This window comes from Moschus berezovskii, chromosome 20 (genome assembly GCF_049115385.1).
Source record: "Moschus berezovskii isolate FMDL1 chromosome 20, NW_MosBer_1.0, whole genome shotgun sequence".
Taxonomy (NCBI): domain Eukaryota; kingdom Metazoa; phylum Chordata; class Mammalia; order Artiodactyla; family Moschidae; genus Moschus; species Moschus berezovskii.
The window spans coordinates 60,320,494-60,347,823 of NC_142479.1; the positions used below are offsets into that span (position 1 = coordinate 60,320,494).

The 27,330-nt window shown below is 40.4% G+C and overlaps 2 protein-coding genes across 5 annotated transcripts in view; one reads left to right on the top strand and one right to left on the bottom strand.

Moving 5' to 3' along the window:
* Nucleotides 1–1,386: 1,386 nt before the first annotated feature.
* On the bottom strand, nt 1,387–7,744 carry DDX5 (DEAD-box helicase 5). Its single transcript, XM_055408225.2, has 13 exons — nt 7,514–7,744; nt 6,153–6,318; nt 5,872–5,968; nt 5,651–5,784; nt 5,470–5,535; nt 5,093–5,234; nt 4,848–5,008; nt 4,575–4,747; nt 4,225–4,335; nt 3,917–3,978; nt 3,774–3,833; nt 2,296–2,520; nt 1,387–2,093 (listed from the first exon to the last, which is right to left on the bottom strand). Exons 1-13 carry the CDS (start codon nt 7,555–7,557, stop codon nt 1,690–1,692), a joined length of 1,845 nt encoding a protein of 614 aa, XP_055264200.1. The 5' UTR covers nt 7,558–7,744; the 3' UTR covers nt 1,387–1,689.
* Nucleotides 7,745–8,281: 537 nt separating this feature from the next.
* The window catches only part of CEP95 (centrosomal protein 95), a 37,057-nt gene continuing 18,008 nt past the window's right edge, over nt 8,282–27,330 (top strand). The window contains exons 1-6 of one of the 4 annotated variants that reach the window (XM_055408222.2): nt 8,282–8,621; nt 10,141–10,269; nt 11,484–11,591; nt 14,046–14,156; nt 18,531–18,636; nt 20,013–20,128. In XM_055408222.2, coding sequence (XP_055264197.2) covers nt 8,603–8,621; nt 10,141–10,269; nt 11,484–11,591; nt 14,046–14,156; nt 18,531–18,636; nt 20,013–20,128 — 589 coding nt within the window. In that variant the 5' untranslated portion in view covers nt 8,282–8,602. Of the gene's footprint in view, nt 8,622–10,140; nt 10,270–11,483; nt 11,592–14,045; nt 14,157–17,376; nt 17,692–18,530; nt 18,637–20,012; nt 20,129–27,330 lie in introns of those variants that run through there. The other 3 variants (XM_055408221.2, XM_055408223.2, XM_088829222.1) reach the window with 3 other exon arrangements.

Genomic DNA, 27,330 nt, shown 5'->3' on the forward strand with positions numbered 1-27,330 from the left:
TTAAGAGAACACAGAACAGTGAAAACTCATCACGCTAATGTGTGACAGGTTCAGAAAATTGTTCCATACAAGAACATGTTAAAAAGTCAGTAAAACACGAGGCCTACAACGCAAATAAAAAAAAGAGAGAATGGGGAGAAAAATCACATTTATTAAGACAACCACAGGTTGGACACAACACACATGCTAAAAAGTGGACTGTCTTAAAACTTACGTCAAAGGTAAATAGTTTGTTTTCCACAGCCCCACAATCATTCCAGTGTTTACAAATTAAAAGGCCCACGTTAGACATTAAACAGTAATATGTAATAAATACTCCAACCTACCCCCAAAAGCTCCTTTTAAGTTAAGAGTCATAATGAATGGCTAATCATGCTATTGAAAACTGTCAAATTACTAGAGGGTCAATCAGTTTTCAGTGTCAGTCCTAAAAATTCCTTGTCTTGTCCCTGGAAAATTCTAGTTTTACATTTTAGAGGTAAGGCATTAATACCAATTAAAGCCTCAATAACCATAATTTAAATGACGTCTCATAAACCGATCCTCTCCTTGCAAACGTGAGAAGACATTCAAATGAAGTATTAAGTTGGTGAGACACAGTTAAAGCTACCCACCAGGTATTTTCAGCAATAAACCCATGTTGACCCTAACAAAAGGACCTGTATCATAGTCACTGTGCTTTGGGTAATGTGGCTTCCTCTAGGTTAACCATTAAATTTGAGAATTTCTTTCATCCTATTTTATTTACATTTTGAAAAATCCTCCAGAGTTCACTGAATTAATTGGCCATTCATGACTCCTAGTTTGACTAGTTAAGAGCCCCAGGAGGCCTATGAAGACTAGCCTTTCTGTACTACCCCCTGGCAGAACACAGAAAATGAATTCAATCTTAGCTTGTGGCCAACCATCTTCAAGGCTATAGTCTTTTAGCCTCAGTAATTAATACAGCCCGGAGCACAAATATAATCTCTCGAAAAGTTATTTGAACACTTTCTCCAAATTACAAATTTGCAAAAGGAACAAAGTCATCCATGTTCTCACTAAGCAATCTAAGTTAAGGGTAGGGCTATACACTTGTTTCCTGTTTTAATATCTTCTTTCACCATTCTAAGACTATTTAAATGACTCACCTGATTTGGGGAGGCACCAAAAGAAAGCCTGTATGCAATTTAGCCTAGAACTGTTAATCAACCTAATCAATTGCATTTTAATCCTTGCAATAGGAATAGATCACTTTAAGAAGGGCCTTCTGATCTCCCCACTTCCCAAAATGAAATTATAGAAAGGAGCAGTCAGTTTTAGTTTTATGATTTAAAAAAAACAGACCATCTAAGTAAAGTTTTACATGACATTATATATGTAAAATAAAGTACCATTTCCACTTAATTCAGTCTTCAAATATTTTTTATTGGAAGGCCATGCATTGCCTTCATTTATTGTATTTCAAATCACTGTACATTTACTTTTGTGAAAACACTGCCTGCATTTTCTAGTACAAAAAAAACCTAAAAATTGTTTCAGGAATGTAGAGAAATATCCAACTTAAATAGCGAAAAAGTGCACCATAATTACTGCTGCACTGCAGTCATTTCTGCATTTCCCATGTTTCTTAAATAACTATCTTGTCTGGTAACACACAATATAAAGAGCAATTATGAAAAACAGACATTTACATATACTTCTGAAGTCTTACTGAGAGTATCCTGTTGGCATCGGATAACCGATCATAGGCGCAGCTGCAGTAGCAGGATATGCATATGCCTGTTGGTTCATACCATTGTGCATATTTGGAACGTTACTTCCATATTGCTGAGTGCTATCATAACCGTTCTGGTAAGTCCCTGTTGGATTACCAGTCCTAAAGCTGGTCTGTATACCAGCAGACACAAAATTACTTCCAAAGCTCCCATTGGTGTAATTTGCAGCACTGTAAACACCATTCTGAGTTTTTGCCCCAAAATCTCTCTTAAGCAGACTAGAGTAACCGCGGTCATAATTTTCCCTGTCTCTGAATGTATTAAATCCACCCCTTTTGCCCGCAGAGTATCTGTCCCGCCGGTCATCCTTCATGCCTCCTCTACCCCTGGACCGACCTGTTAAGAAAAGAAAAAAATTGCCAACCGGTTATTTCCACGAAACCAATCACTACTAACAGAAAATAATTCAGTAGCTCTATTTGAGAAGTTATTTTCTCAACTTCTTTCTGCACTCACCCACCAATCCCATCCAAATGGATCTGTAGACAATCATGTGACCCCACACCCACCAACACGTATTACCAAAGGTTGGTCTTACCTGAACCTCTGTCTTCGACCAACTGAAGCAATTTGGGATTAATTGCTTGATTAGCTTCACGAAGCACAGAGATAAGGTCGCTCACTTGCTTTATGTTATTAGGTGTAAAGAAAGTGTATGCTGTGCCTGTTTTGGTACTGCGAGCAGTTCTTCCAATTCGATGAATATAATCCTCTGAGGAGTTAGGGTAGTCATAATTGATGACAAATTTCACATCTTCCACATCTGTAAAGTGTTGCAGTGTGGCAAAATAGCAATGTACAGGGTTTTGCACACCACAACAGCCAGACCAAAAATAAAAAGTTAGACAATTGTATTCCCAAGAAGGTATGGGCTGCAAAAAATACAGTTAAAATGGTTATCCATTCCCTGTAGGAATACCATTGAGGTTGAAAGGGGGGAAGAAAAAAAAACAAAAAGCACACGTCATCTGTATACCTTATTACCCACCCAATGATGGAGCGTGTCAAAAGGACGTGTGTATTTCCTAACATTTCCAAATTAGCAAGTCCCCTTACAGATCATCAAGTGACATCTGAATGCTTCTGCGCAGTAGGGCCACTTAAAAGTTCACAGCAACCTCCTCGTGTGCTCTCATTTTGAGGACCTTTCAACAAAAATGTACATGGTCCTTTACGTTACACACTTATCAGAAGTTCAAAATTCTGGCCACACTGCTTGTCTTGCCAAGACCTTACAACCGCAGCTGCAAGAAAAACATACCTGTCCCCCAAAAGTTGTTTTTATGCACTGTGTCTCGTCTAGGCAAGCGCTTCCAAGAAGCCAGGATTCACTTGAGAATGTGTCTCTCTCTGGCAGGTCTCGACATGACGACTACTGTGTAGGTGAGGGAGGAACTTTCAAAGCACTGCTTTTTTTCCCACTGACTACGTGTGAGAAGTTGCTCCTGCTCTAGATCTTATGTGCCAGTACTCACCAATTTGTAAAAGGCTTTTAGTACCTTTTAAAGCTGCTCTCTCCATTTTCAAACTTGAACAAAAATTTCATTGAACATTGAAGTTTGGAAATATTTCTTCGACATTTCAGCAAACTCACTGAAACTCAAAGACCCACAGATCACAGTAAACAGTTTGAAACAATGCTGTACCATGGCAGTCATGCAAAGCATGGGACAGAAGAAATACCACGGCAGTGAACTGTGAGGATAACTTCCATTTTTTTCCCCCGGAGAGAACAGTTTACGGGGCAGAGGTGGTATGTTCTGCCTTTTGAAGATTACTGGCACACTTTCAGCTTTTCACCTCTCTAATCGACTGGAAGCAGCCAGCCGATCACTAGTCCTCCATCCCCCTCGAGTCCTCCGATTGTCATGCCTAGGCCTTGCCACAAAGACTGCACCTTTATATGAAAAAAACTTAGAAAAAATGCAGAGGTTAAAGAAAGCAATAAACTTTCTTTAAAAAAATTATATGGGTATCTTCTGGGAAACCAAGCCATGAATTCGAGTTTGTACTAACCTAGCCCTCTGGAGGCCACATCTGTAGCAATCAGAATAGGAGCCTTTCCATGTTTGAATTCTGCAAAAGAAGGCACATACATATGAATGGTATTCCCAAGTCTTTGAAGGGTGGGGGTGGGACCCTGCACTTAAAACACTTACCATTTAGAACCCAGTCACGTTCCTGTTGGCTCTTGTCACCATGGATACCCATGGCAGGCCACCTAAATTAAAGAAAAGTTACATTAAGAGACTGGCATTTAAAACCTTGTAGATTTTAACCATGTGCTTTAACCGTTTTGGGTCACAAAGCCTTTTAACTCAAGGTATACAGTCTTTCCTATACCTGTATACTACCAGATCATTTCCATCTTTGAAACTCAGAGCTATCAACCCTGATTAAACTTTGCCCCTTCTCCTGAACTCAGCTCTAGTAAATATCTGCTTTAGTGGAGGACAACCACACATACCCATCTCTCCTCATTTTTCTAGTGAGTTCATCACATCTTCTTTTGGTTTCCACAAAAACAATGGTTTTGTTCTCCTTTTCACTCATGATCTCTTCCATTAGACGAATAAGCCTTGAAAGAAAAATATTCTCCATTTTTTAAAAAGTTCATGGTTATGAGCAAAACACCAACTTTTACTCACAGGGCTATAAGAAAACATCTGCTTAACCAGTGATAGCCAATTACCTGAAGGAAGCAAGACAATTTTAGCATGACAGATTTCAAATGAGCATTTAGATTCCACCCAACTGAAAATCTCTTTTAAGGTAACTGGTGAGACAGTGACTCCACTTTGTTCAGTTTGCACTTACTTTTCGTCTTTCTCTACATCGTGACACACATCCACGATCTGAAGAATGTTGTGATTTGCACTCAGTTCTAGTGCACCAATATTTATATGAATATAGTCTTTCAGGAAATCTTCAGCAAGCTGTCTCACTTCTTTTGGCCAAGTAGCACTCCACATTAGGGTTTGCCTATCAGGCTAAAGATTTTTAGATTAAAAAAAAAAAACACACATTGTATTTTAAGAACAAATTCACAGCGTAAGTTTGAAGACATGACAACGTTTAAAGGGCACTCACTCTGATCTGGTCCACAATCTTCCTTATTTGGGGTTCAAATCCCATATCAAGCATTCTATCTGCTTCATCAAGGACAAGGTAGGTGGTTCTTCTTAGATTGGTTTTCCCACATTCTAAAAAGTCTATCAGTCTTCCAGGTGTTGCAATACAGATTTCCACACCTTTAATAAAACACACAAATGTTACTATGACATCCAGAACTTTCTGCATAATCAGTGACAAATAAAACCTTCTTTGTTATATACCTCTCTCCAAATCACGTATTTGTGGTCCCTTGGGAGCACCGCCATAAATGCAAGTAGACTTCAAGCGACATGCTCTACAGTATTCAGCAGCTACTTGCTGTACCTGTTGGGCCAGTTCCCGAGTAGGTGCCAGCACCAAGCACTAAGGAAAGAGAAAGTGGAACACTTTTAGCAGAGTCCTGAATTCTAGTTTTAAAGTGCTAACTTACTATTGCTACACTGGCAGATGATTTACATTGTCAATACCCAAAGCAGCTTTGTCCCTTCCTACACTGAAAACCGTAACTCTCTCTATAAAACCACAATTTCCTTTTGCTATATATTCTAGAAATCTCTATACTTTTAACCAAGTTAAGAGAATATATATGTACACTTACAATAGGCCCATCACCTCTCTCTAGGAATGGCTGATGATTGATGTGGACAATGGCAGGCAGCAAATACTATACAAGGGAAAAGCAAACAAAAAAAGTCATATTAAAAACACTTCTGGTTTAATTCCCAACCCATTTTTTCTTCAGGACCTGTCACATAACTCAGAAGTTCTCCCAAACTTACAGACAAAGTCTTCCCAGATCCAGTTTGTGCTACCCCAACCATATCCAATCCACTTAGAGCAACTGGCCATCCCTGAGCTTGAATAGCTGTGGGTTCAGTGAAGTTCTGCCTTGCAATCACGTCCATGACATTTGCTGTAATATTAATAATTAAATAAATAAACATCAATAATGCCAAGAAAAAGGAATTTTTTTTTAAAGTGGGGAAAAACTAGCACTTACCAGGGAAGTTTGCCTCATAAAAATTCAGGACTGGCTTTGGGCAGTTATGACCTCTAACTGTAATTTCCTTGCTTCTTCTGTATGTCTCTACCTCTTGCTACAAAAGAAATCATAAAAATTCAGTTATATCTCATGAGTACTTCCCCTAACCAAACACAGGATCAATACACCCCAGTTAATAATTATCTACATTAACATTCCTTTTAAGTTTGGAAGACATTTCTAGTCAAACTTAAAACTCACTGAGTTACAGCCCAAAGAAACAACTTGAAATTACTCACTGCTGTACGCCTAGCCAAATCGGGGTGTTCTTGATAAAAATTCTTCTCAAACTTGGGCAGCTCATCAAGATTCCACTTCTTTTTAACTAGTTTCTCTCCCGGGTTTCCAAACTTCTTTCCAGATAAGGGCCCTGCCCTACTTCCTCCAAATCGAGGAGCACCAAACCTAAATTAAAGGAAAAAAAAAATTGCATTTTCAAACATGTACAGACTTATTTTGCCACCCCTGCGCACATGCTAAATCTCAATGAAAGACTCTGGAGGTGGAAGTGCTGCCCTTAGTGATGGTCATTCTTTCAAAAGCCCCAGTTAGTACGTCTCCCTCATTTTCCGTTATACGAAATACACACCATTGAAAACAAATCAACAGCCCGGGATTTACTGGGTCGGAAACTGGCTGGCCAAGCTCTGGAAGTTCAGATACAAGGACAGACAACAGCTGGTGACTACTACTCTTTCCCAAGAGCAAAAAAATTAAATGCCTAAAACAGCCAATAAAGTAGAAGCTTAACACCGATGTTACTTAGCAGCTGTCCTGAACCAAAGAGCTCCGGTTTTAATAGGTAGCGGACCACCACGGGCAGTGAGAGGAGAACACGGAGGATGGTCTCAGGGACAGTCAGGCAAGCCAATCGAGTTGGGGGGATCCCTCCAAACGGCTTCCTACCAAGGTAGCAAAATTATATAACGAAAGGAAAACGAGGAGGAGGAGCTGGAGACTACCGGGGGAGGAGTCCCGGCCCGGGCGGAGTCCTTCGGGCGGCGTTCCCGCTGGGGCGGCGCTTCCCCCTTTGTCTCGCATTTCTCTCTGCGCCACATTTTCTCGACGCTGCCATTTTGAGCTCCTCCGCCGGGCGGGGTAACAAAGGCGCCGCCGCCATGTCCGCCGCCGGCATTTTGTACCCACGGCTCGGCCACATGGCCGATTCCCGCGGCGCCGGCCACCCTCCAACCCTCGCCTCATTAACGGCTTCGGAGGCGGCCCCCTCGGCACCCACAGAATCCCCAGATGCCGTAAAACTCCTGTAAGCTTACACCTAAGAGCGGCGACTTCGCCTCGAAGCGCTGCGCTTTCCTCTCCTCGAGAAATGTGCTCTAAATTCTCCCAACAGTTGCCAAATCATCAAGGCCCCGATACCCCCTCCCAAACAAAAAGGAATCTTGAGGCCCGTTAACACGAAAACTTCAGTTCTGGACAAATATCAAAATGGCGCAAGCCCTTTCCGATGGCGGAGGCCCAAGAATAGTCTTTAGAAGCCGAGCTCCCCCCGCCACCCCACCCCCGCAACCCCACCCCCGCAACCCTCATCGGTCTCCCATCCCCCACCCGCCGGGCCTGACAGGTCGGTTCCCACACTCACCCTCGATCCCGGCCACGGTCTCGGTCACTCGAATAACCCGACATGGCGTCAATGGTTGCGGTTGGCGGGAAGCGAAGCGGAGAGAATCGGGGGCGACGAGTCGCTGGAGGTGGCTCCGGCGACGGCAAAGCCTTACGGAGGCGGCAGCGGCGGAGGGACGACGATGACAGAAGCCTAAGGCTGCCCAACAAGAGACCGGTGGAAATGAATGAGGTGCCGGCCGCGTCCCGGCAGCCGGTTTTATAGCCTGGCCCGCCTCCTCCGCCGCAGAGAATGCTGGGAGCCGCTCTATGACCTAATCACTCCGCCCCTGCGCAGAGGTATTAACGCCTGCCGGCGTTCCGGGATCCGCCATTTTCTCGCCCCTCCCCCCGGGCCCTTTGCCGATTTTTCGCCCCTTTCAAAGAAGGGACCCGCCTCCCCAACTTCCCCGCGGTCCACCACTGGGATGCCTCAGCCTGCACTCTCTTGACTTCACCTTTTTCTGGTCTTTCACACTTCAGGGAAACCCCTGCGCCCTTTTCCAGGTCTAGCTCAGACAATAAAGTGACCAGCCCAGGTCAACCCATTCGGTCCCCTTGAAGCTGTTTACGTCTCCAAAGAGCCTTTACGCCCATTACTAGGGACGAAGGAAGGCGGAGCCTGACATTGTCACGTGGCTGCCCCCGCCCGCCGAGTGAGAGGGACGCACTACTTCCCCAGTTGGCGTCCGCGGAGGAGTCCAAGACAAAATAGCTCACCGGAAGTGCCGTGCTAATGCCCCCGGGAAATCGGCCGGGGCTGCTGGGTGACCCGACCTGTCAAACCCACTCACCCCAGGACCCCTGAGCGGGATCTGGCTGGTGAAAAAATGGTATCTAGAGCTCGCAAACCGCCACCTCGGCACGTGCTGCCAAAGGAAGTGCTCCCGTGGTGACCAATCAGCAGCGAGAAGCCGTTTTAACGTCCCGCCCTCTTACAGCGCACCCCTTCCCGGCACTTTGGTTTGCTTCCTCTCCAGTCAGCGCTGGGTCTGCGCCGTGCGGCCCTTTCAGGACGCCGTCCCGCGCGCGCCCGGCTAGCAGTCCGGCGGCGACTTGCCTCCGCGACATGGCCAGCTCAGAGGCTGGTGAGTCTCTGCCTGGAGCCCCGTTTGTGTGTGGGCTCAAGTCCCCTTTCAGTCCAAGTCCTGAACGGCCCTCCCCGTCTCATCTTGAGGCTTCGGGTGGACCTGGGGTGCCGGCGGGGCTCGTGAGACAGCCCGGTCGTAGTTGGCGGGTTTTCTGGCTGGGGCTTCTTAGCCCCGCTCCCTGGTGCATTCACAGTTGTCGAGCCTGATTTGGGGCGGGGAGGCAGGGGCCCTGCGGCGAGGCCCGTAGCACGCGAGCATGTTGGCTGTAAATGATCAGAAAGTGTTTTTCCCTAGACTGGTATTTTCTAGGGAGTGTGTCCTCTGCTCCTGCATTGCGGGGCCTGAGGCTGAGTATTAGCACTCTAAAAATCTATTGTCATCCCAAAGCAGAATAGTGGTGGATTTTCCCGCTTCAGTGCTTTCTACGGTTACCGGCTTTGTGTAGCGCGGTTTTTGAAAAGCGAGTTGATTGGGTTGTCTAGGACGCTTTCATCTTTTTTTCCAAGACAGCGTTCAAACCAGTTGTCATGGTTTGGACTGCTGTAAGTAATGGGCACTGGGAGAGGGAGATAAGGTGTCTTGACACTCCCACACATACACATGTTTTTTACTAGACCATACTGAAGATAACGTGCACGATAAAAGAACTTGCCCCTTAATCGCCAATTATTTCAGGGAACAAGTGTTTCAGGTTTGTTAAATTACCTTTGGTTGAGAAGCCCTTGAAATAATTTGGCTAATCCCAACGGAGGGGTGATACACAGGAAACTTCGATAGTGTTAGTAATGTGCTAGCTCTGAATTTAAAGGCGTTTTTATGAATTTCCCATATCTCTTTTCGTATTCGTCAAGTATAATTACGTGTTGGTGCCATTACTCTAGTTCTTCACGGGCTAGGTTAATCACACCTATTTGGGCAGCAGAGAAATTCCAGCTTGCACAGGATAATTGGGTTAAAAACGTGACTCATGCTATGGGGAATTGAAGCAACATCCATTAATTAGTTTCTAGCAGCCTGAGATTATCATTAACGAACTGTCTTGTTTGTGACATCCTGTTTACTTGCAAATATGTTGAAAAAACATCTACCTATGGTTAGTAAAATGAGATCTATGGTAAGTAACTTAAGATTTTAGGTTGCAGCAGTAAAAATTGAATTTGCATCATAGTTTTGACTCAATTGAAGTTACAGCTTTTTGGAAATCATCCCAAGAAATTAAATACAACTTTTCAAAAATCATGCCTAGTCCAGTCATTAGGACTTCCAGTGTAGAGGATGCAGGTTTGATCCTTATTCAGGGATTTAACATCCCTTATACTGTAGGGTGTAGCCAAAAAAATTTTTTTTAATTGGAAAAAAAAAATCACCCAGGAGGGTCTTCGAAATTCTCTAACAATCAAATTCCTTATCTTTTATTGAATTTAGTGTCTGTGTTTGTGGAGGTTATTTTTTAAAGAAACGTATTTGACTTTTTCTAGTATGAGTTAGACTAATCTTTTCCTTCCTTTCCCAACAGAGTGGATAACTATTGCCAATAATCTTCTTTTGAAATGTCACATACACCTGAGGATTAAAGAACTAGAAGACTGTGATGCTAATGTTTTTATTGCTCTTTATCAATCCATTTTGGGAGAAAAGGTACCAGGTAAGGATACTTAAAAGCAGGAGTAATAGTGTCTATATCTTAAGCCAGACGTTTCTAGTGCTTTTTAGTTAGATTTTATATATAAAGTCTTGAGATTTCTCTTTGTATTTTCTTTTAATCTAAATAATAGCATTCATTGCCTTAATGAATCTTAGGAGATCCACCTATAGTAACTGCCTTGGTCATCAACTGTTTAATCACTCATAATGTCGTGTGAAAGTAACACCTTCTCTGTAATTGTATGTTCATGGGTTCTAAAGTTGAATGGAATTTGAAGACTTGTTGAGTCTTGGTATTTAACCAATGTTTTGGATAAGAATTGTTGTTTGTATTGTGTTCCTGGGTAAGTATCTCAGAGTCCTTATCCATAGATTGCTCTGCTACCTCTGTATCTTTATATTGTTTATAACCATTAAGCACTAAAGCTCTGTACAATCTCTCTTCTCTCCGTTGTTATGAGTCAGTACCCTCATCACTTCCTGGAGTAATGGGATAGCCTCCAGCTGGTATCTTTGATACCAGTCTCTTTAGAGTACAGAGGCATGTAGTTATTGAATCAGTCTTTAAAAATACTTATTTCATCCTTCGCCAAGACACTTATCTTCCTCAATACAAGAGGAGAAACTCCAAATTTAAGTTGTTATTAAAATCTTTCGGCTCTGACCTAAAAAGCCTTTATGCCAGTAATTTCCAATAGCTTGCTTTAAGAGCACATATATGAATCCTCCTTTCACACCTGTTACGGTTTTTTTTCCTCTCATGGAAAGCAGCCTGGGGTTATGGGTTAAAGTCCCAACTCAGGTTCTCTCTCTTGTTAGAGTATTAGCATCTTGAATTTATGGCTCTGTTTAGCTTTCTTTAGCGTGGCACTTATTATGGAGCATGTTCATGTATGTGTTGTGTATGTGTGTGTGTTAGTCGCCCAGTTGTGTCCGACTCTTTGCAACCCCATGGACTGTAACCCACCAGGCTCCTCTGCCCATGGAATTCTCCAGGCAAGAATACTGGAGTTAGTTGCCATTTTCTTCTTCATGTATATGTTGATTGACTATATATTCAACCAATAAAGATTCTACTTTATGGAATTCAGTCTCTGTTTATCTGTATGTTATAGCCCACTCTGTTTGGGCAGCGCTCAAAGGCCTGGTCAGAGACAGGTAGATGAAAATTTGGACTTGCATAGGATGCAGAATTACAAAGTTTTTTCCCCACAGATCTCATAGCTATTCCCAGGAATCAAGAGGATGAAGCTCACAATGTACAAGCAGTGATTGATTCTCTAGCTTTGGATTACCTACAGGTCAGCCTGTCTCACATAACAGGTTGGTATATACTTATTCATCAGATAATTTTGCATTTTACTAAAATATTTTGTTGGATAGAACTTGGTCTTGTTTTACCAAGTGAGTAAGGTTGTGAAGTAAACCAAACAAGAAGACGGAACGAAGACAATTCACTGGTTTAGTTTAGACAACATCCTTAAAAGCTTTTCCAGGAGAGTCATACATTGAGTTTGGGGTAGGTCTCAGAATCCTATCTGGTAATTTGAATTGTGTTTTGTTGTTGTTACTACTTTATAGCTACCATTCTGTTTGTAGTAGCTAAAAATTAGAAACACCTGAGTGTCCATTAATAGGGACAGGTTAAATAAATTCCTGTAGTTCCTTATAGGGACCTACTCTACAGCTATAAAAGATAATTGATGATGCTCTTTATATATCAATACAGTGTTCCATATTCGTGAAATGATCTCTAATATACATTGTATGAGAAAAATATGATGTAGTTATAATGCTGATTTGCAGAATATGCTCTTATTTGTAAGAACAAATTCAGAAGTTATATGCAGTTGATTGAATGCAGAAGGACTTTCTAGAAGTACATGTAAGAAGCTTAATTCTGATTGCCTCCGATGAGATAAACTGGACAAGGGTGGGATGAGATTTTTCATTTTACACCTTTTGCACTTTTAAAATTTTGAACCATATGAATGGAACCTGTCAGAATAAATAAAACTGTAAATTGTTTTTTATCCTTTTTCCAAAACAGTATCCATGCTTATATTCAAAAGCCAAACATCATAAATTCATTTGTAAATCTCTGTTTTGGTAGATAGAAAATGAGGGTTATTTCAGTAAATTATTTCAAGCTAATGAACAGAGGAAATTTTGGAGACTTAAAACTATACCTGAATCACTAAGAGAAAAAGTATATACTGTTGCATTCTTTGACAATCGTTAAAAGAGATACATCTTAGTCAGGATAGAACATTTATATCTTATTTTGGTAGTAATAAGAGCAAAATTTTACAGAAATACTGTCTTTAAGTTTTTTAGTGTAGTTCAAGGTGAGTAAATTTGGTAAATTAGTTTGGAGAAAATTCATTTTGAGGGATAATGCTGGGACTTCCCTGTTCTTTGGAAATGGCTTTCTCTCCCAATTGGGCAATTTTTGGTATTTGTATTTACTGTATAAACATACCGTATACCAAGATTGTGTCTGCTTATAGAACTTCTGGTATGTGGAGTTACCTCTAACAACTCATACCCACCCCACAGAAAGTTGCAAAACTGCTTACCTCCTTCAGTAGACTGCAAAGCAGCTTTTTACTCCTTGTGTACTGTTTAAAGCAGTGTCTCCTACATTCTGAAGCACTGCGTTCTGGCGGGCAGTCTTGTTGCTGGGTTGGCAGAGTATGCTCCCCATCCTGGAAACCAGAAGTCTTGGATATGTCCTTGGGGTATGCTTGTGTATCTTGTTAAGCCAGAAAACATAGGGCTTAAAAAAAACAAAACATAGGGCTTAAGATTTCTGTTCAGTTGTTTTAAACAGAAAAAAAACTATCAAACATTGACTGTCTTTACTGGAGTGTTGTAAAACATCAAATTTCTGGTTTAGTTTTTTGTTTTTTTTTCTGCATCATGACTGAGGTTATGAATGATTGGATTATCTCAAATATCAAATTTCCACTCCTCCTCTCCCATCCTTGTTTGAATTCATGCCAAATCTAATCTCCCAAAGGACAGCCCAAGTGTCTCAGGAGTTTTAAGTTCCATCCATAACCTCAGGTTGCTCAGAGTCCATTTTAGGTGACATTAAACATTGCAGGTTTTCATGCTTTTGCAGCCCATTTCTTGTCAACATTTCAACTTTATTAAAAATTTGAGCCAGGTACTGTGCTGGAGACTGTTAAAAGGTTAGTTTCTAGGTATTAAGTTGGTATAATGGAAGGTAAGGCTGGCGAGTTGGGGGTAAGGTGAGATTAAAAGGAGTTTTATATATGCAGGGAACCGGCTCAGTTTTTAATTTAAAAATGGTATAATCTGTATTAAGTGAATAGGAGTTAAAAATTTTTTTAAATTAGGAATTCCTAATGAAGATATCTGAAGTTTGTTTTTGTTCTATATTCTCTACTGCTATTGTCTTCAGAACAAGTCATACCACCATCATTCCATATTCACCAGGCTAATAAAATTCAGCTTAGTTGTTTTATACTTCAGTATAAATCTTATAGGATGAAGTTCACTTATTTTGCTTCTTCATAAATGAAGGACTATGCCAAAGAATTATCACCCATAATGTTCAGGACTACCATTTTTCAAATCAAGTATCTGGAAATTTATATTTTTAATATTTATACTGTCATTTTTTCTTTCGGGTTAATTTATAATCCTGTGTACTCAACAATATTTTTACACTGGTATATCCATTTCAAAATCATGAGGCTTTCAATTTCTTGGTTAATTTTTTTTAATAGCTCTGTATTCTGTGTTCAGGAGAAAATATAGTGAAAGGAGATAAAGAATCTATTAAGAATCTTCTAGAAATATTTGATGGGTTGCTGGAGTATCTTACAGAACACATCAGTGAAACATCTCATGAGAAAAGTAAGTTTAAGAATAAAATTTGGCTTGATTTATATTCTGTTATCTCCCTTTTTATCGTTTATCTTTGTACCTATTTTTCTCCTTAGGAATTAGAATCACTAATACACTGTATCTGACGAATTTAATTGTAAATTAAATTTCAGTTCTCACTGTTGAAGAGGTTGAAAACTCTTATCTAATCATCACATCCTTTGTCAGCTTGGGTATTGCTTATAAATTACTTTAAAGCTAATATATAATAGGCTAAATCTAGTTAAAATTGCTTATTGTCCTATTATTACATGAAATTCCTTCCTCAGTAATTCCCATGTCAGAACTGCCATTTTTGTACAAATTTGTATATTGCCAAGGCATCAACAGAAAGAGTTGGTATGTTTCTGTCTTTAGCCTATACCTAGGTTTGTGACAGCTTGAATATTTTTTATTTTACTCTTCAGGTAATTCAGTTCCCCAAATTTTAACAGTTTGTTGTGTGAAATTTTGATTTTATGTTTTTTTTTATTGCTATATTATTAATATTTTCCATAAGTGTTCTGGTTATATTTAAACTGGATCACTAGTGTATAGGAGTTATTTATAATCTTTGGCTCCATAAATCCCATTTCTAGGGATTTATCCTGAAGAAATAGTACAGGAGAAAGTTAGGGACTTCCTTGATAGTTAAGTGGCTAAGACGCTCTACTCCCAACACAGGGGCCTGGGTTTGATCCCTGGTCAGGGAACTAGATCCCACAGGCTGCACTGAAGATTGAAAATCCCAGGTGCTGCAACTAAGACTTAATGCAGCCAAATAATATAAATTTTTTAAAAAAGAAGTGCTTAGAGGTTTTCATGCACTGTTACTTATCATTAAAAAAAAAGGACTTATATATCTTACCAATTTGGATTGATCAATAAATATAAAAGTGCATACAGGTTTCTCCTGCCTCCTGAGAAACCTGTATGCAGGTCAAGAAGCAACAGTTAAAACTGGACATGGAACAATGGACTGGTTCCAGATTGGAAAAGGAGTACATCAGGCTGTATATTGTCACCCTGCTTATATAATTTATATATAGAGTACATCATGTAAAATGCTGGGCTGGATGGAGCACAAGCTGAAATCATGATTGCCAGGAGAAATATCAATAACCTCAGATATGAAGATGATACCACCCTTATGGCAGAAAGCGAAGAGGAACAAAAGAGCCTCTTGATGAAAGTGAAAGAGGAGAGTGAAAAAGCTGGCTTAAAACTCAACATTCAAAAAAATGAAGATCATGGCATCCTGTCCCATCACTTTATGGCAGATAGATGGGGAAACAATGGAAACATTGACAGACTTTATTTTTTTGGGCTCCAAAATCACTGCAGATGGTGACTATAGCCATGACATTAAAAGACATTTGCTCCTTGGAAGAAAAGCTATGATTAATCTAGACAGCATATTAAAAAGCTGAGACATTACTTTGCCAACAAAGGTCCATGTAGTCAAAACCATGGTTTTTCCAGTGGTCATGTATGGATGTGGGAGTTGGACCATAAAGAAGGCTGAGCGCTCAAGGATTGATGCTTTTGAACTGTGGTATTGGAGAAGACTCTTGAGAGTCCCTTGGACTGCAAGGAGATCCAACCAGTCCATTCTAAAGGAGATCAATCCTGGGTGTTCACTGGAAGGACTGATGCTAAAGCTGAAACTCCAATACTTTGGCCACCTCATGCGACGACTTGACTCACTGGAAAAGTCTCAGATGCTGGGAGGGATTGGGGGCGGGAAGAGAAGGGGACGACAGAGAATGAGATGGCTGGATGGCATCACTGACTCGATGGACATGAGTTTGAACCAGCTCCAGGAGATGGTGAAGGACAGGCAAGCCTGGCATGCTGTAGTCCATGGGGTCGCAAAGAGTCGGACACAACTGAGTGAACAACAACAACGTTAATATACAGTGAATAACATATGACTCAGAATAGGTTTACTATCGTGAAGTTATCCAAAACAAGTGTTTAGCAGCCATAGCAATTTATATAAATTCTAGTACAAATGAAGACAAAAAATGGGGGCAGGCTGATTTCTAATTCTCACATTGTTGATGCTGATATCTTTGCCATGATTATATCTGAAATTAATCTTAAATTCTTTAGAGATAGTTTTCTGTCTTTTATCCTTGTTGCTGAAAGGATTTAAAAGCATACAGAGGTAAAGCCTACAAGGAAAAGTTTGAAGGATACCCCATAAGGTATATTTCTTTTTAATTTCAAAAAACTTAATAGTGTGAAATATATTAATATGTTAAATATCAACCTAGGAACGCTGGGAAGAGTCAAAGCTGCATGCCATATTTATTGCTCTCAAATAAACCTATACTCAAGTTAGGGAGACTGCCATAAGTACATACAATAAAAAGCGTTGTAAGAGAATTGGGAGGGAGTGAATGACATGCAAAAAAAACACCTGACCTAATTCAAGGCTGCCGTAGGTATTTTGATGCTCTATGGTTTTCTAGTCATTTTAGCAGCAAAAGTAAGTGGAAGAAAACTACTTTTAGGAGATTGATTTGAAATGTTCTAGAGACAGCAGCTTTTTATGACATAGTATTTGATTACAGGTAGTGGGGGATGATAATGGGGATGGAGAGGAGGACAGAACTGAGAGATACTTACATGTGAGGCTGGTAAAAAATGAAATGCTGAGTGGGGAATCTTCCAGGGGAGGTCAGGAGACTGTAGTGAGCTTAGTGCTGCTAGGAGGGAGTTGCTCAGATGGAGTTGGAGAATGTTTTCTGAAGTCTGGTTCTCAATTTTGCAGGTCCAGATTTATACAGCAGTATTACCTGGAGCTGATCAGAATCTCAAAATGCCAATTAATAACAGGAAATATTTATTACTGGTCAAGTCAGGTGTAGGGCAGTTTCTTCTGAGCTGGCATTGTCATTTACCACTGAAGAACGAGGAATTTGAAGGCAAACTGTGGACTCAGTGTTGCTGCCCACTGTATGACTGAACCTTTCTAAGCTTCAGTTTTCTCCATCGGAAATTCTTTCACGGTTGTGTGTGTGTGTGTGTGTGTGTGTGTTCCGTCGCTCAGTCGTGTCCGACTCTTTGCGACCCCGTGGACTATAGCCTACCAGGCTTCTCCGTCCATAGGATTCTCCAGGGAAGAATACTGGAGTGGGTTACCGTTTCCTTCTCCAGGGGATCTTCCCGACCCAGGGATCGAACCCGGGTCTCCCGCATTGGAGGCAGATGCTTTAACCTTGGAAAGGTTAATGCTGCTGCTAAGTCGCTTCAGTCGTGTCCAACTCTTTGCAACCCCATAGACGGCAGCCCACGAGGCTTCCCTGTCCCTGGGATTCTCCAGGCAAGAACACTGGAGTGGGTTGCCATTTCCTTCTCCAATGCATGAAAGTGAAAAGTGAAAGTGAAGTCGCTCAGTCGTGTCGGACTCTTAGTGACCCTATGGACTGCAGCCTACCAGGCTCCTCTGTCTATGGGATTTTCCAGGCAAGAGTACTGGAGTGGGGTGCCACTGCCTTCTCTGAGGAAAGGTTAATAGGTATACATAAATGGTTTAGTACTGAGCCTCGCCCAGAGTTACTACACAATGAATATTGACTAATGTAGTTAAAATGTTGTTTGGTGAATATAGAAATAGAAAAAAAGTGAGAAGTGGGATGAGAATATGCTGACAGGTAGATCTGAAGTAGGAGATTTCACCCACATACCTCCTGAAATCACTCGCTTAGTTACTGCCACTGTGAAAATGTATTTCTCTAGTATGTTGGGGTAGAAAAAATGTTGATGGGCTTCTCTTTTTCTTGGCCACTCGGTGTGGCATATGGGATCCTAGTTTCTCGATCAGGGATGAACCCCTGCAGAAGGGCAGAGTCTTAACCACTGGATCACCAGGGAGTTCCCAAGGTTGATAGTCTTAAGGAAAACTTCATCCACGCCTTAATGTGGTCTCTCGCTTAGGCTAGGGCATGATTGTCTTGGAGCTTGAGTTAGGCTGACACCGTCATGTTTTTCTGAAGCTGCACCCTAGTCATTCTGCCTCAGACATCCCTTACAGATAGAGAGGTATAAAGAATACATGAACCTACCACCTAGCTTAAAGAAGAAAACATTGCTAGTACAACTGTAGACTCTGCTTTAGAAAGCAGCACTTGTGTTGCTGCTTTGTTACCCAGGTAATGCATGCTCATTGCAAGTAATGATTTGGTTCTTACTTCACTTTCACAGGAACCTAGTTGACCCGTAAGGGGTTGAGGGTATTTTGCTGTCCTTATCTCTATGCCTGCCCTGTAGAGAAATAATTGCATTAACTTGTTTTTTTCTTTTTTTAACTTGGGGTGGGTTTGTTTTTTTTTTGGTATTTTTATCTGTTCCAAACAGGTGAAACTGCACAGGGTTCTAAAGAATCCCATCGAGGAGACCCTTTGGAAGATCGAGAAAATACTAAAGAATCCAGATCATCATGGAAAAGAGTTTCTTTTGAGAGGTAGCTCTCAATGTCTGTGAATTTAACCAAAACAAGTTATGCTTTTCCTTCTACTAAGAATTAAAATTGCACCCAGTATACCAGAATGGCAGCAAAAAACAAAGCTAATGTGAATTTTACTAACTTCTCATGTTTTAAACCCCTCTGAGAGAGTTTTAAGCACCTTGAGCTATGTATAATCCCAGCATTAACCACCTATTTAATTTAAAACATTTCCTTGATCACCAAAGTAATTTATGTTCCTTACAGAATACTTGGAAAGTACTTGGAGTAAAAAAGAAGCAAAAAACAAAGAATAAGATGAACGATATCATTCAGAACTAAATAACTGCTTATTAACATTTTGTTGTAATTTAGTATTTTTTTAACTCTATTTTTCTTTTGGGATTTAGTCATATTGTCTGTATAATTTTGTTTCCTAAATTTTAAAGTTTAACACATCAAGTCTTTTCCTAACTTGATAAACTCTTTATAATCATTTTTAACACTGTATAACATACTATGCAAATGGGTGCATCATAATTTACTAAACCACTCCTCTTCAGTAGAGGTAGTTTTTTTATATATATTTATTTTTTAAGGTGATACATACTTTAATTTTTCTCATCTTCTCATATATTTAAGCTGTATTCGAAGTCAAAGACTATGAATGATATAGGGCGATTCAGAGTTGCCAAATTACTTTACAGTAAGGTTGTGAGTGTTTATATACCCACCAGCAATATAAAAGTGCTGGGTGACTGCACCAGTAGTCACCAACCAGTATTGTTGCCTGTTAAATACTAGAGTTTCGAAATTTGTGCTGTTTTCATAGACAAAATGTAATGTTACAGACTTGATTATACTTCTGCTAAGTAGAGGTTGAATATGATACTAAGATTTTCTTTTAAATATCTGATTATCATTTATTTTGTGGAGTTTGGTGTGGTTTGAAAAGCACAAGTAAAGCCTTCTTATTTAAGTATAGCACATTGTGGAAGATGTGTCTAAAGAAGACTATCAGAAAGTAAATTTCTTGACTTAATTTTTCATTATTAGATTTAAAAATATATAAGTGCAAAAGTAAAACAGTAGAAGGATGTTTAGTACAAAATTAATATCCTACCCAGGTTCTCTTCACACCCCTAAAGTAACCAATATTTATTGTTCTCTGTGTGTCTTCTCTTATACATTTAATCCTTGACACTTTATACACTGGTTTTCCCACCATACATATATCAGATAAGCAGCAAAAGGCAAAGTCTCCCTTTTTCCTCACGTAGCAATGACCAGTCTGAGCATTCATAGGCAGGCTACTTGAGGCAATTCTCGGGATCCTCTCTGGAAGGGCCCTTGTGGTCAGGCCAGGCCATGAGTAAGTGAGGAAACTCTTTCAGGTTTTCCTTATCATCTGGGGCATTGGGCTCCTCTTGGGATGGAGATGAAGCAGAATCCACTGGTGAAATAATTAGACTTGGAGACACAGCACACACCTTTTCTCTAAGAAGTAATGGTGAGTAATTGAACTTTAAATATCAGTTACTATTCAGCATACAACTATGAAAATGTAAATAGTCATACCTAGGTGTTTTTAAAAGTTGAGAAGAATAGAGCGCCCTAACTGGACATCAGAATTGAAATTCCAGAATGCTACCACTACCCAGTAAATATGAACAGTGGTCCAGGATGAGTCAAGTGGGAGTCCCAGGTGCATGGGCAGATAGGTGTATGCGAGTTTGCCATGTATTATGTATTATGTGGGGCTTCCCAGGTGGCGCCAGTGGTGACGAAGCCGCCTGCTAATGCAGGAGACACAGGAGATGCGGGTTCGATCCCTGGGTCAGGAAGATCCCCTGGGGGAGGGCATGGCAACCCTCTCCAGTATTCTTGCCTGGAGACCGTGGACAGAGGAGCCTGGTGGGCTGTAGTCCCTAGGGTCACAAAGAGTTGGACACAACTGAAGAGACTTAGCATGCATGAATGCACGTGTGGGACTTGACACCTCGGAAGAAAATTCTGGATGCAGCTTAACAGTTTAGTCACATTCAGAACACCCACTAAGAATAGTTTTCCAAGCTGGGTGACTCATTTCTTTCACAGTTTCAGCCAAGTCCATACATCCAGTAGCAGTTTTCCCCCCAGGCTTCAGGCCGTATTTCCAGCAGTCTACTGCTTATGTACAGGCCCGTTTTGAGCCTCTCACTTCACTGTCCTCCAGCCATCCCACTTCTGTTCTGCTCATCTTGGTTGTCTTGCGCTTTTCTTGTCGTCATATGTTGAGTTGGCCGAAAAGTTCATTTGGGTTTTTACATAAGATGGTACTGAAAAACTCAGACAGCTTGAGGGATCTCAGTTCCCTGACCAGGGGATTGAACCTGGGCCACAGCAGTGAAAACCTGGAATCCTAACCATTAGGCCACCAGGGAACACCATATAGTTTCTTTTGTTGGAATACTCTTCCTTTGTCCCTTGCAGACTCACTCTGTACAAAGCCCAGCCTCTGAGACTCTGTATTCCTACAATGGGGTCTTCTTCCCATATTTAACTAACACCATTCTCAGCATTGCACAGTAACTTTCGAGTTTGACATGTAAACTGAATTGCAGGGACAGTAGCCACCTCATATACATTCAGCCAATATTTGTTTGGTGCCTTCCCTGTGCCAGGCAATGGTGATACGGTGTTAAACAGACACAGACACAACTCCCTTCCCTCGTGGCACGTATATTCTACTGGTGGGGCGGTCAGTAAACAAGACAAGTGAAATGTGTAATAATAAACATTTTGTCCTAGTATCCCCCAAATTAAGAAAACATCAGGCCCACAGTAGTATTTTTTGGAGTTAAGCACAGGAATGGTAGAGTTGAATGAAGTACGGTAAATTGCGGCAGTCAGGTGGCCCACGTTCTCTTCCAGAAGCTGTACTAGCTGTGTGACTTAGGACAAGTCCCTTCTCTTTTCTGAGCCCCTGTTCTTCCAGTGTGAAGCTAGAGAATGCAACTAAACGATCTTTGAAATCCTTCTCCGCTTCAGTACTCTTAATTCCAAAGAATAGACTCTCCTTTCCAAGGAATTGTGTTCAAAGAGCCTGAGCATGGGGGGTCAGACAGTAAGCCATAGACATATATTGCCACTAAGGTGGGCAAAGGAGCAGAATACCAGAGTCAAGTGTAGGTAATGCAAGAAGATTTCTTCAAGGCAGAGTCAGATGAAAAGAATGGTGGTTTTAGAAATGGTATTCTGTGATAGCCAGTGCATGTAGAAAGGTTGTTATCTATAAAAAGTGAATTGTTTTCAGATTTTAGCTATTCAGATGAAAGGCAATTCAAGGGAAAAAGAAAAGGTTGAGAGAAAAGCCAGGCTGAGGTGTTTGGGTTTGATATCCTATGATAGCTTCCTTTTATATTTGGATTTAAGTCATCAGATAAATTTCATCATACACATCCTTAGGCATCTAATTCAGACTTTAATTCCAGGATTATAAATCTTTATTGGAGTATAACTGACATATTATTATGCAGGTATACAATATGATTCTTTATTTGTGTAAACTGCAAACAGAATACCACAGTATATCTTGTTGTTAAGTTACTCAGTCGTGTCAAACTCTTTGTGACCCCATGGACTGCAGCATGCCTGGCTTCCCTGTCCTTCACTCTCTCCCCAAGTTGGCTCACACTCATACCTGTGATGAATGATCCCATCCAACCATCTTGTCCTCTGTCGCCCCCTTTTCCTGCCCTCAGTCTTTGCCAGCATTAGGGTCTTTTCCAGTGAATCAGTTCTTTGCATCAGGTGGCCAAATTTATTGGAGCTTCAGCATCAGTCCTTCCAATGACTATTCAGGGTTGGTTTCCTTTAGGTTTGACTGGTTTGATCTCCTTGCTCTCCAAGGGACTCTGAAGAGTCTTCTCCAGCACCACAATTGGTAAGCATTAATTTTCGGCGTGCAGCCTTCTTAATGGACCAATTCTCACCTCCATACATGACTCCTGGAAAAACCATAGCTTTGACTAGACAGACCTTTGTCAGCAAAGTAATATCTCTGCTTTTTAATACACTGTTTAGGTTTGCCATAACTTTTCTTCCAAGGAGCAAGCATTTTTTAATTTCATGGCTTCAGTCACCATCCACGTTGATTTTGGAACCCAAGAAAATATCCATTTTTTCTGCACCTATTTGCCATGAGGTGATGGGACCAAATGCCATGATCTTAGTTTTTTGAATGTTGAGTTTTAAGCCAGCTTTTTCACTCTCCTCTTTCACCTTCATCAAGAATCTCTTTTGTTCCTCTTTGCTTTCTGCCATTAAGGTGGTGTCATCCGCATATCTGAGGTTGTTGCTATTTCTCCTGGCAATCTTGATTCCAGCTTGAGCTTCATCCAGCCTGACATTTCACATGATATACACTGCATGTAAGTTAAATAAGCAGGGTGACAATATACAGCCTTGACGTATGACGTACTCCTTTCCCAGTCTTGAACCAGTTTGTTGTTCCGTGTCCGGTTCTAACTGTTGCTTCTTGACCTGCATTCAGGTTTCTCAGAAGGCAGGTAAGGTGGTCTGGTATTCCCATCTCATTAAGAATTTTCCACAGTTTGTTGTGATCCACATAATCAAAGGCTTTAGTGTAGTCAGTGAAGCAGAAGTAGGTATTTTTCTGGAATTCCCTTTTTCTATGATCCAACAGATGTTGGCAGTTTGATCTCTGGTCCCTCTGCCTTTTCTGAATCCAACTTGGACATCTGGAAGTTCTTGGTTCACATACTGAGAAAAAGTATTTTTAAACCTTTTCTAAAATTGAGCCTAGCTTGAAGGATTTTGAGCCTTACTTTGCTAGCATGTGAAATGAGTGCAATTGTGTGGTAGTCTGAACATTCTTTTGCATTGCCCTTCTTTGGAATGGGAATAAAAACTGACCTTTTCCAGTCCTGTGCCCGCTGCTGAGTTTTCCAAATTTGCTGGCATATTGAGTACAGCACTTTAACAACATCATCTTTTAGGATTTGAAGTAGTTCAGCTGGAATTCCATCACCTCCACTAACTTTGTTTGTAGTAATGCTTCCTAAGGCCACTTGACTTCACACTCCAGGATATCTGACTCTAGGTGAGTGATCACACCATCATGGTTATCTGGGTCATTAAGACCTTTTTTGTACAGCTCTGTGTATTCTTGTCACCCCTTCTTAAATATCTTTTGCTTCTGTTAGGTCCATACTGTTTCTGTCTTTATTGTGCCCATCTTTGCATGAAATGTTCCCTTGGTATCTCTAATTTTCTTGAAGAGATCTCTAGTCTTTCCCATTCTATTGTTTTCCTCTGTTTCTCTGCATTGTTCACCTAAGACTTTCTTATCCTAGCTGTTCTTTGGAACTCTGCATTCAGGTGGATATATCTTTCCTTTTCTCCTTTGCCTTTTACTTCTCTTCTCAGCTATTTGTAAGGCCTCCTCAAACAACCATTTTGCCTTTTTGCATTTCTTTCTCTTGGGGATGGTTTTGATCACTGCCTCCTGTACAGTGTTATGAACCTTTGTCTGTAGTTCTTCAGGCACTCTGTTTATCAGATCTCATCCGTTGAATCTATTTGTCACTTCCACTGTATAATCATAATGGATTTGATTTAGGTCATACCTGAATGGTCTAGTGGTTTTCCCTACTTTCTTCAAGTTTGTATGTCTAGTTAACATTCATTACTGAAAACTTACCAATTTTTTCTTATAATGGGAACTTTTACGATTCACTGTATTAGCAGCTTTCAAGTATACAACAGTATTTTTTCTTAAACCTTTTTTAAAATTGAGATACTGTTAACGTACAATATTATATAAGTGTCAGGTGTACAACATCGTGATTCGCAATTTTTAAATTTCCTACTCCATTTATAGTTTTTATAGGTCTTCCCTGGTGGCTCAGATGGTAAAGAATCCACCTGCAATGTGGGAGACCCGGGCTTGATCCCTGGGCCTGGAAGATCCCCTGGAGGAGGGCATGGCAATCAAGTCTGGTATTCTTGCCTGGAGGATCCCACGGACAGAGGAGCCTGGCAGGCTGCAGTCCATGGGTTCACAAAGTCAGGACACGACTGAGTGACTGAACACGTAGTTATAAAATATTGGCTGTATTCCCTGTGTTGTATGATATATCCTTGTAGCTTTATTTTATACATAATAATTTGTACTTCTTAACCCCCATCCCTATCTTGTCCCTCTCTCCACTTAACCCTTATTCTCTGTATCTGTGAGTTTATTTCCCTTCTGTTACATTCACTACTTTTATTTTGTAGATTCCACATATAAGTGATAAAATATATATATAGTATTTTTCTAACTTATTTCACTTAGCATAATACCCTCAAAGTCCATTCATGTTGTTGTAAATAGCAATATTTTCATTCTGTTTTATGACTGAGTAGTATTCCAGCGTGTGTGTACATAAACCATGTTTTTTCTATCCATCCGTTAATGGACACAGGTTGCTTCCTTATCTTGGTGATTAGAAATAATGCTGCTATAAACATTGGGGTGCACCTGTCTTTTCAAATTAGTGTTCTCTTTTATTTTGAATGTATAGCAAAAGTGGAAGTGCGGGGTCATGTGGTAGTTCTATTTTTAGCTTTCTGAAAAGCTGCTGCATTGTTCTCCACAGTAGCTGACCAATTTACATTCCCACCAGCAGTGTGCAAGGGTTCCCTTTTCTCCACATCTCCACGTTTGTTATCTGCGGTCTTTTTGATGAGCCGTTCTGACAAGTGTGAGGTGATAATCTCATTGTGGTTTTAATTTGCATTTCTGATTGGCAGTATTGAGAGTCTCTTCATGTACCTGTGGCTATCTGTATGTCTTCTTTGGGAAAATGTCTATTCAGGTTTTCTGCCTATTTTTAAATTGGGGTTTGTGTTTTTGATGTTGAGTTGTATGAGCTATTTATATACTTTGGATATTAACCCCTTATCAGTCATCTCATTAGCAGATGTTTTCCAATTTTAAAAGTTGTCTTTTTGTGATGGTTTTCTTTGCTGTGCAAAGCTTTTAAGTCTAACTAGGTCTCATTTGTTTCACTTTCATTTGTTTATTTTTGGTTTTATTTCCTTTGCTTTAGAAGATAGATCCAAAAAGGTATTGGTATGTTTGTTTCAAAAAGTGTTCTGCCTAATTTCCTTCTAGGAGTTTTATGGTTTTGGTCTTATATTTAGACCTATAATCCATTTTGAGTTTATTTTTGTATATGGTGTGGGAAAATGTTGTAGTTTCATTCATTAATATGTAGCTGTCCAGTTTTCCCAGCACCACTTATTGAAGAGACAGTCTTTATTGTATTTTTGTCTTATCATAGATTAGTTGCAATCTGTATATATACATGATTGTTTTAAGTTGCTGATCTCTCACTTTCAAGTCCTTTTTAACAACCCTGCATTTATACTCTCCTTCCCTCACAATTATTGTTTTTGATGTTATATTTTATATCTAATTATTTTGTGGATCCCTTAACTGGGCTTCCCTGGTGGCTAAGTGGTAAAGAATCCGCCTGCGAGTGCAGGAGATACAGGTTTGACCCCTGGATTTCCCCTGGGAAATCCCATGGACAGAGGAGCCTGGCAGGCTACACTCCATGGGGTCACAAAAGAGTCGAACACGACTTGGCAACTAAACAACAGTTCCTTATTGTGGATATTCATGATTTTGCTACTTTTGTTTTCTAACCTTGTTAGCTTTGTGTGTGGGTGATTTCCTACCTTTTCTGTATGGTTGCCTGTACCAGTGAACTTTTTCATTTCATAATTTTCATGTTTCTACTTATAGCCTTTTTTTTTTCATTCAGAGAAGTTCCTTTAACATTTGTTGTAAAACTGGTTTGGTAATGCTGAACTCTTAGTTTTTGCTTGTCTGTAAGGCTTTTGATCTCGCCATCAAATCTGAATGAGAGTCTTTCTGGGTAGAGTGTTCCTGGTTGTAGGTTTTTCCCTTTCATCACTTTAAATATAGCCTGTCAGTCCCTTCTGGCCTGCAGAATTTCTCCTGAGAAGTCAGCACATAGCCTTGAGGGAATTCCCTTGTTTCTTCTCCCTCGTTGCTTTTAGTAACAAGAGCAGTTTTTAATTTTTACCCTTAGAACTAGAGTTGTCTTGTAATGTGGGACTTCCTGCACTTCCTGGACTTAGATGTCTGTTCCTTTCCCTGTTTTCAGTTATTATGTCCTAAAAATGTTATGAGCTCCTTTTTCTCTCTCTTCTCCTTGAATCTGTACAATGGGACTATTAGCACACATGTACTGTCCTAGAAATCTATTAAAATGCTATCATTTCTTATCATTTTTAAAAATTCAGTGTCACTGATTTCCACTACTCTCTTCTAGCTGACTGATCCATTCCTCTATATCATTTAGTCTGTTTTTAATTCCTTTTAGTGTATTTTTCATTTCAGTTATTCTTCATTTCTGTTTTGCTCTTTATTTTCTCTTGTTAAAAGCTTCTAGCTTCTCATTCTATGCAGCCATTGTTCTCTCGAGGTCTTTGATCATCTTATACAGTCACTATCCTGAACTCCTTCTCTGGTAGATTGTCTGTCTTCACTTCGCTTTGTCCTTCTGAGGTTTTACCTTGTTGCTTTGTCTGGAACATGTTCTTCTGTCACCGCATTTTGCCTAAGTTGCTGTTTTTATGTGTCTGGTACGTTGATTATGTTTCCCTACTGGAGAAGTGGCTTTTTGTTGGAAA

Bases quoted from the DNA above. Each gene is read 5' to 3' on its own strand.
- DDX5 (XM_055408225.2), bottom strand. From the start codon at position 7,557: ATGTCGGGTTATTCGAGTGACCGAGACCGTGGCCGGGATCGAGG. The intron at 5,536-5,650 runs GTAAGTTTGGGA...TCCCTTGTATAG, and splicing joins GATCTGGGAAGACTTTGTCT to TATTTGCTGCCTGCCATTGT. The intron at 3,834-3,916 runs GTAAGTGTTTTA...CTTCTTTTGCAG, and splicing joins ACGTGACTGGGTTCTAAATG to AATTCAAACATGGAAAGGCT.